This window comes from Gavialis gangeticus, unplaced genomic scaffold (assembly GCF_001723915.1).
Source record: "Gavialis gangeticus isolate Ggan-Ray unplaced genomic scaffold, GavGan_comp1, whole genome shotgun sequence".
NCBI classification, from domain to species: Eukaryota; Metazoa; Chordata; order Crocodylia; family Gavialidae; genus Gavialis; species Gavialis gangeticus.
In genome coordinates this window covers 32,453,312-32,462,284 of record NW_017729033.1, presented here as the reverse complement: position 1 = coordinate 32,462,284, position 8,973 = coordinate 32,453,312, and the positions used below count along the sequence as shown (strand labels likewise).

Genomic DNA, 8,973 nt, shown 5'->3' with positions numbered 1-8,973 from the left:
TTGTCCTCTCTCTCTCTCCCTCTCTCCGCCCACCACCACCACTCCTCTTGCATCCTCCTGGAGGAGTGCAAGGAGCAGGGCTATTTTCATGTAGGGAAGAAAAAGGGTTCATGGGAGGATGCGCCCTTACCCCACTGTTGCTAGCTATCTTGCTAGCTAGCTAGCTAGCTAGCTAGCTGATTGGCAGGTTGGGGAGGGGCATTTGCCGGTAGGAGCCACCCTGCCTCCCGGGGGGCACTGTTGCTGGGTGCTGCTTTTTGTTTTGTTTTTGTTTTGTTTTTTTTCAGCAGCCAAAATAACTAATTTTAATCTGTGCCCCCCTTCCCAACAGCCCTATAGTACCGCTGGCTGGAGAGCTCACTGTGAAGTAGTCTAGCTCCTAGGCTGTTCCTTCTGCCAGAAGAGATTTCTTTTGGCACAAATGAATATCTGTACACATACTTAATAGGTCCTGGGCATCTCTGACTTCTAAGAATAGTCTAGCTGTAGATGGCAACATACCTGCTCAGGACTTTTAATCTATAATAGTATATTCCACGAAGATAATGATTAAATAAGTTGTTTTAAGGGAAACATAACTAAGTACATGTAAGAGATGAAGGGTAAATTTTTTTTGTTTGTAGCTTTGCAAGAAACATTCAGTAGATGGTTTTTAAGCTGGGGCCTCTAAGTTTGTTTGGTTTTTTTATTGAACAAATGTATCAACCCGGGGAAAACAACCTGTTCTTCCTTTCAGTGGTCTGGATGCTATAAAAATGGATGTTCAGCCAAAATGTTTAGCTGTTGGTCCTGGTGGATATACAGTAGTTGTATGCATTGGACAAGTGAGTATCAGAATAACTGATCTGTTTAACCTGTACAGTATTTAGTGAATTGTGAGACTTGTACAGCATATGGTAAATTTAATTGAAGCAGCTGTATTGAATCAGTTTGCTATCTTGAACCACTTCACACAGTGTAGACTATAATCTGATCAAAAGATACTTTAGTTGAGGTTTTATCTATATACTCCTTGCAATTATATAACTTTTTCCTATAAGTTTTGAAATGGTACACTCCTTCAGCGTGCCATACAGTTGTTCCAGAATAAACCATCAATGCTGCATCCTGCCTTAGACTGTGGTACCAATTTTTAAACCTGTAGAGCAAACAAATTTGCTTAGTTAAACCATGGTGAGGAGAAAGGAATGGGATGGTTAAAGGGTTAGCGTTTCATTGAAATATGAAGGAACATAACTGCCACTTCTTTATATAACCAGATGGAATAAATTAATATCAAACTTTCTAGATCATACCCTTATGTGCAGACATTTGCATTCCCATATCTTAAGTGACTGTAGATACCTATTTAGGAGCATTTGGATTTGTTTATATCCTTTTTGTGGGACAGGTGGAAGGAAGTATTCATAACCAGTATACTAAATGCTGTTAAAATGATGATATCAGATCACTAGCATTTGTATAATGATGGATGTGATCAGTATAGGAATCTCTTGATCTTAATAGATACAGAAACAGGTGTTCTTTTCTTCTGTTTTTTAAATTTTAACCACTATATTACCTCCTCTGGCTAGCTCACTAAGCTGCAGAACTCCAAAGATGGGTCCAGCTTGCTTACTCTGTGTTGACAGTATAAGGTGGATTGTTTGAGTGTTGCTGGAATGCTACCTTGAAAAAAACACCGAGAGAATAAATGTGGCTTTAAAACCCACAAGATCTTCTCATCTGCAGAGAGAGAGAGATCTTTTGTTTTGTTTCATCTGAATTGTGTTTATTCACTGAATAACTCGGCTATTTTAAATCTAATATGGACATATTTTGCTTTTTTTGTGTGGGGGGTGGAGAATCACTTTAGCATCATCAAGAAGTTGTTAAGTTTTGTCTATGATTTTACAGTTTCCCATTAGGTGGAGCTAGGCAGGGAAATTGCTCTTAGTCCGTCTGGGTACACAGTAATGCATGGGTGCCACAAGTGTCATGGGCAGCCTCTGTGTGGCATATAGCAGATGGGAGGGGACAGGAAACACAGGGAAGGAAGCAGGAAACAAAGTGGGGGGATCAGAGTGGCACTCGGGGCTGGGTATATTGGTTATTTGTGGTATGTCTGCCAAAAAAGTGAAACATGAAACTCTACATTTTCATGTTGCTCTGTTTTGTTTTGCTTAACAAAAATGAACTTTAAGGTGCAAAAAATGTCGATCACTTACAGCTGCTAAAATAGACTCTGCGTTCCAACACAGTCACAGTCCTGTGAGTCACCTAAGTGCTCACAAGAAGAAACTTAGTCACCAAGCGTGTGTCCCATTCTGCTCTGTGGATTACCCTTCCATCTGGAGAATGAATCAGCATTCCCTTTCGACCTGTAAATGCCCACTGCGGCAACTCACAATATGAATTCATATTCATGATTAGATAATGTGGCCTATTGGATATTTGAAGCAACAGTCTATAGCAAAACAGTTTGTATTTACAGATCATCTTGATGAAGGATAAGAAGAAATGTTTTGTAATTGATGATCCTGGTTATGAGCCAGAAGCTGTAGCAGTTCAGCCAGGAGGCAGTACTGTAGCCGTGGGAGGATTGGTAAGGTTGCTCTCTCTAAAGCTCTTGGATTATGAGCACAAAATAAAAAAGGCAGCATTTAATATTATTTGAACTAGCTATAGCCAAGACCCTAATAGTTGTTGCACCGTTGCTGTTTTTCCAGCTTTTTCAACAACACATCACCATGACTTGTATACAGGTCACCTACTTCATTTTCTTCCATATATTTCTTATAAAGGGTCAAATTTGTATCTATCCTCATTCAAAATTTAATTTCAAGGAAGCCTTAAACCCATATTTGTGTTCTAGAGAGCACTTGGCTGTTTCAGACTTGATAGACTTCAGCCATGGCTTCTCCTTTAGTGTGTAAAGTAAGAAATCCTTGATGTAATTGACTTGAGGTTCTCTAGCTTTGTAATCCTTCCTGTTTTGTTTGTATAGCTCTGATATTTTATTATTAACTTTCAGGATGGAAATGTCCATTTATATTCAATCCAAGGAATGTCCTTGAAAAATGCCGAGAGGACTTTGGAAGCTAAAGGTCCTGTGACTGACCTGGCATATTCTCACGATGGTGCCTTTCTTGCAGTTTGTGATGCAAACAAGGTTGTTACTGTCTTCAGTGTTGCTGATGGCTATGCGGTAAGAACTGCTGTACTTGACTCTTGTAATTGCGTAGTTGGTAACATTGGTCTCAAAACTTCATAAGACATGGGTAGAGGTGAACCAAGCTGTATTGCAGTGAGATTCCATTAAGCTCACTTGATAAGTTACAGTTGTCATCTGTCAAGCTTTTACTTTCACAGTAGCTAGTTTTGCAGTATCAAGGTTATTATGTAGGACAGTGGTAACCAAACTTTTAAGCTCACAGGCCAGATCCTCGGTGGACCCAATGCAGTTGCCACCACTCCCCTTCCACCAAATTTCTGGATGTATAGAGTGCTGTGTGGACTTGATTACATGGCTCTTTGGGCTGGGAATTCCCTGACCTAGGGTGAAGTGGAGAAAGAGTAGTATAGGTTGACAACTAGAAAAGCTAGGCACTTAACATCATGTAAACCAAAAACAGGAAGAAATGAATGATAAGGCATAAAGCTATGAACTAGCAAAACATCAGGATTTTTTTACTTTTTTTGACTGCCATTGAACAAGGATTTGGGTTTTCATATGTTTTTTTTTGTCTCCTGCTCTGTAGGGTATATAATGGAAACATCAGTTGAATTTAGTTTCCTGTGAATCTTTGCTAGCCTTTCCCTGTGCGTCACTTTGTCCACAGACATATTTTTTGTGCATTCTGTTAAATGGACAGGAATGAGGCATCATTTTGATCAGTTGACTAGTGACTGATCCATGCAGCCACAATGTATGGTCTGTTCAGAAGGCTGTCCAGCTAAGTGAACAGATGTAGACTTAAATTCCTAATTTTTCTATTCATTTTTAATCAAATTTTTAAAGGAAAGATCAAGGCAAGAAGCAACCACAGCTTCAGCTGATGTGAAAAAAGTCTTGTCAAGTAACCGTGACTTTGACTAAAGCTGCTTTGAAAAGTCCTGGATGATGTTCCAAAAACTTTCTTTTCTTTTGTCACTTACTACTTACACTCTTATCTAGAAGAAAAAATTAAGATTTCATTCTTGAAATATTCTACAGAGCTTCTATAGGGGTTTCATAGAGTAATGTTCTTTGCTGCAGTCTCTGCTGGCATGGGACACTGGTTCTGGCATCTTCACTGTGTGTGTGTTTACTTAAATGTTTCAGTCCTGCCATTTTTTAATGATTTGTGTTAGAATTCTTGTCTCTCTCTCTCTCTCTGTCTGAATGATTTGTATAATATGAAATAGTACAAAATGAGGACTTAAGCAACTCCCACAACAGATATTAAAATAACAGCTGTGCTTCATAGATGTCCTTCTGTTTCTTCACCTGAGACGCACCGTTATTGAACTGGAGCAACGTGTTTTAAAACTGTTGCCTTTTAACAGTTAACATAATAGATCGCGGAATTGTAGGTGGTTTCCTCCCCAAAAAACTTAGCTTGCACAATAACACCTTTTTTTCTAAAACTACCAAACAGGAACACAATGTATTTTATGGACACCATGCAAAAATTGTTTGCATTGCCTGGTCACCAGACAATGAGCATTTTGCTTCTGGAGGTATGGATATGATGGTGTATGTTTGGACCTTAAGTGACCCAGAGACTAGCATCAAGATACCAGGTAGGTTTTGCATTCATTTGCTAAAAAGATTTAAGAGCTGCAGGACTAATCCTCTACTTCTGTAGCAAGTAGGTCACTAACAAACATACACTTGCAGTGGCATCCAAAGAGGAGAGAGCTGCTGCTGCCCTGGACTGAGCAGCAGCTGTTAGGTGGTACTGGTTACACTGGCCTGAGCCTGTGAAAATGCAGGTTTACCAAAGGTTTCCTTGGAATCTCAGACCAGCAGAGATGCCCTATGCCTGAAGAAGGGTGACTGTGCCTGAAAGCTTGCCTAGAACTTTTTTCCAAGTACTCAGTTGGTCTAATAAAAGATATCGCATCTCCTTGAAGAACCTTGCCTACAGGTTTAGCAAAGTCACTCCAACTTTAACCTTGTTTCATGCAGGCTCAAAGTTGGGGCAGTTTAGTTCACTTGTGTTTCTACATGCATACTATAATGGCTGATGCCCACTGCCAAGCATCGGCTCCCCTTCCTCCTTTGGAGCTGCTCAAAGTGTTTTTTCTATGCCAGTGGTTCTCAACCTTATTTGGTCTCAAGGCACCCCTCACTGGGCTTGAAGCACCATAACTTTTTTTAATTGAGGCACCCAGTTTCAAAAACGAATTTATACATTATAGTGCTTGCTTCTTTATGTAGGGGTGGGCTGTCATGCAGGCAGGGACACGCCTGTCTGCTTAGCTTCTCTGCTTACCTCCTTACACCTCACTACACCCTTCAAGGGATCTAATGGCACCCTGATTGAGAATCACTGGTCTCTGCCCTTTTATATGTCTCAGTTGTTTAGCCTACTCTTCTACCCAATTTAAATAATGGTTGTCTTGGCAAACTGTGTATAGTTGCTTGCAACAAGAAGCTGTTTACTGCTATAGAATGCACTACGTTACAGAGCATGCCTAGAATGACTTAATTCATTGTCATTTTTTCATTTAACCCCCTCCCCACCCCCCCAAATTGTTTCTTCCTGCAGATGCTCATAGATTACATCATGTAAGCAGCTTGGCATGGCTGGATGAACATACCCTGGTAACAACATCCCACGATGCTTCTGTCAAAGAGTGGTCTATCTCCTACAAATGAACATAAACTCTGTCTTTTGGAAGGACCTAATCAGGGACTAGAACTACTGCAGTGGAACATAACATTTCTCTTAACAAATCTGTAATGGCCTCTGGGTCTTCTATCATATCCTCATATCTTTACAGGGTGTTCATATCTGTAATTAAATGTACTTTGAAAGCTTTAGCCAGTAACAGTTTGCACATGAAAAGCACTTAACTTATGTCTGGAGCTTATCCTTTGTGCTGAACATTCCAGAGGCAACAGCCTAGCAAGTTGGCATGAACGATTCAAACCTGACCAGTTCTTTTCTAACAAAGAATACGTGAAATTGTACAGCATGAGAGAGAGACTTCTCATTTTTCTAATTGCAGAACATTTCTGTACTAACGGTCATAGTAAGAATATTTAGTTGTGATCCAAAAGAAATCAATCTGTGTGCAGCTACTGTATATTGCTTTGCTTGTCTGTACTGCACCAAACTGTTGCCTCAGATTTCCTCCTCCAGATAATGAAGTGGGGTACATGCATAATAAACTTTTTATGTATTTCATGTCAACTTCTGTGATTATTTTAGGATGATAATGTGGGATTTTGATGTACTTACTGTTGTGGGTTTAATGTTTACAAACAACAATCATGGTGTTTTCTTCAGAAACATCTGTTACCTTATGAACAACTGAGTGGTCATTTCAGTGTCGGGAGAAAATTAAATTTTTGCTTTTAAAGATATGTTTTGTTTCATAAGGAGAAGAATCAAGTTATTGTAAACACATTCACAGTAATTATAACACTTTTAAAGGTACAGGAATTAAATTAAGTGAAGCATTGTTATGACTTGTGATTTTTGCAAACGAAGCAATTTAAGTAGTGCTGAATATTACTTATACAATAGCAGAACCCAATTACAGTGAAGCTGTTTAACAAGCCATTCAGATTAATTACTCCTTACTTTTTTTTTCCCCTTTCTCACAATCAATGTCAAGTTTTTTTTAATTTCAGTGACTTGAAGTTTTAGGGTATGGAAGAGCAGAGGAAAAAGACAGTTGCTATGGAAAGGGTAGGTAGATAGATGACTAGATCTTGTGACCAAAGAAGAAGCTGCCACTGCCCAAAGGTTTCAAGTATTAAAAGGAATATTTTTTCCTGAGTCTTGTTTTGTATCTTAAAGGGGGTATTTTTGTTTCTGTTTTAATACTCTCTCCTATCTCATGATTTCAGCCTGTTCATGTTTCCCTTTTTATCTGAATGGGAATATTTCTTACTTTAGCCAATCAGTGTCCTTTATGACTCCTGATAGACATCAGATTAAAAATTTCTGTTCCTGCTTGCATACTGGCCTCTGTCCAGTATTTACCTTTATACTTTTGGATATTAAAGGGCTTGATGTGGCATCTTTTAAAATTTATACTTTCAATTTCCATACAAGTTAAACTTTTGAAACCTATAAGAATTCCTACCCAACTCGCTCATTGTTAACTTGAGGTAAACTTTCACCAAAGTGAAGTTTTCTTTTGTGTAATTCTTTATTGGACCCTCTGCACTGCTCCTTTATTTTTCGTAATATTCATGTATGTAAAATTTAAAGGGCAAAAGGGTGGAGTATTTGAGGATATGTATATCTGAAATAAAGAACGTTGAACAAGTGTCATACTCTTCTATTTGTAGTCCGTTAGCCACAGTAAGCTTGCACTGCTGTTGCTTGCACTAGCCTACCATGTGACATGTACACAGTGCTTGAAGCTAACCTAGTGCTACTGGCAATTCCTCTGAAACTGCCTCCCATTTTTTGAGGGCTTGCCAGAAAAAAATTCAGGATGGTCTTGAATGTAGTTTTCTAAAGCACCAGAAAGCAATTATCTGCCATACTTCACTTTTAAGAAGTAAGTAGCCATTATGCAAAGCAATGCATCATTTACCTGGAAAAAACAACTGAAGTCTTCTGGCATACAGCAAATACAGAGCTATTTCTTGCCTACTTCTCATAGCTTGTTTCCTCAACCTCCGGATGCTCAGGTTGGGGGATGAAATGAGCACATGGGAGCACTTGTTCCAGGCATCAGTTTTGGAAGCTAAATGTACTTCATCCAAGAAGGCACGGGTTGGGTGACATCTTAGGGTGTTTATATACACACACTACAGAGAGGGGTGCTTTAATTACAGTGGCTCTTAAAGCATCTAGTGTATCAGCATCCTAGTGCTTAAAAATGGTGCTGGGGTGCTAAAAGCTTGTTCAATGAGCTTTAACTAAAGTGTCCCTGCTGCCATTTTTAAACACCAGGATGCCGATCAATGAGATGCTGCAGTCCAGTACTTGCCATGCTCCAGCAGACTCAGTTCAGTGAGCCTGCTGTGATATGCTGCAAATACAGTGCATTTGAGCAGCCTTGCTGCTTGTGTATAGGTGCTCTTAAAAACCAATTTATTCAGAAAAGCATAAGCTTTTCAGTAGGCTTCATCATACTTCAGATGCCATGAAGTAGGCAGTAGCCCAGTTGTGGCACAAGTACCACAAGTGGTATAATCTCTGCTTGCCATGCAGCAGCTGGGGAGGAGACATGGAGTACAGTAGCAGATGGAGCAGGAGACTGGGAAGGGAGCATGGGGCAGTGAGCAGAAAGCTGAGCAGGAGATTGGGCAGAGGAGGAGGATCAGGAGGCACTTAGAGACTGGTGCTAATTTTGGCAGGTGTGCCACGAAGTTGGCCCTCATTGCTGTAGCCTGTGAAGTCCTTTAAGGTGCCAACCTGTCCTGCCTTTGCCTGACTCAAACCGTACTAGTAAGAGAGTCTGTCAGAGAATACTAATGTGACTTGAACAGTCTTTGTGCTTGTCTGTGTCTGCTTCAGATTTGGTTATTTGCTTCACTGTTGGTTTCTAATTTCTTAAATATAGAGAGAGCTTCTTTCATTGCAGAGTCCTGCTTCCATGACTTTAGTGGCTCAAAGAAAATCCTGTTACAACTCAGTTCCTCTCTTTTCTCTCCCCCATTTGGCAATACAGAGCAGAGCCAGAAGGTTACCTGCTGTTAGGGCCATTCACAATGGTATTGTTTCAACTAGCACCCTCCGATGTGGATTACGTGATACCTGTGAACCAGTTCTGAAGGTAAGAGATCATAACCCTCACACAAAACACCTGTGAAACAGG

General features: G+C 39.9%; 1 protein-coding gene across 1 annotated transcript in view; it reads left to right on the top strand.

Annotated features, from left to right (window-relative positions):
* The window catches only part of WDR1 (WD repeat domain 1), a 34,063-nt gene extending 26,588 nt beyond the window's left edge, over nucleotides 1-7,475 (top strand). The window contains exons 11-15 of the mRNA XM_019526265.1: nucleotides 737-824; nucleotides 2,474-2,584; nucleotides 3,014-3,187; nucleotides 4,620-4,764; nucleotides 5,736-7,475. Of these exons, the coding sequence (XP_019381810.1) occupies nucleotides 737-824; nucleotides 2,474-2,584; nucleotides 3,014-3,187; nucleotides 4,620-4,764; nucleotides 5,736-5,845 (628 nt within the window). The 3' untranslated portion in view covers nucleotides 5,846-7,475. The remainder of the gene's footprint in view (nucleotides 1-736; nucleotides 825-2,473; nucleotides 2,585-3,013; nucleotides 3,188-4,619; nucleotides 4,765-5,735) is intronic.
* The last annotated feature ends 1,498 nt before the right edge of the window (nucleotides 7,476-8,973 follow it).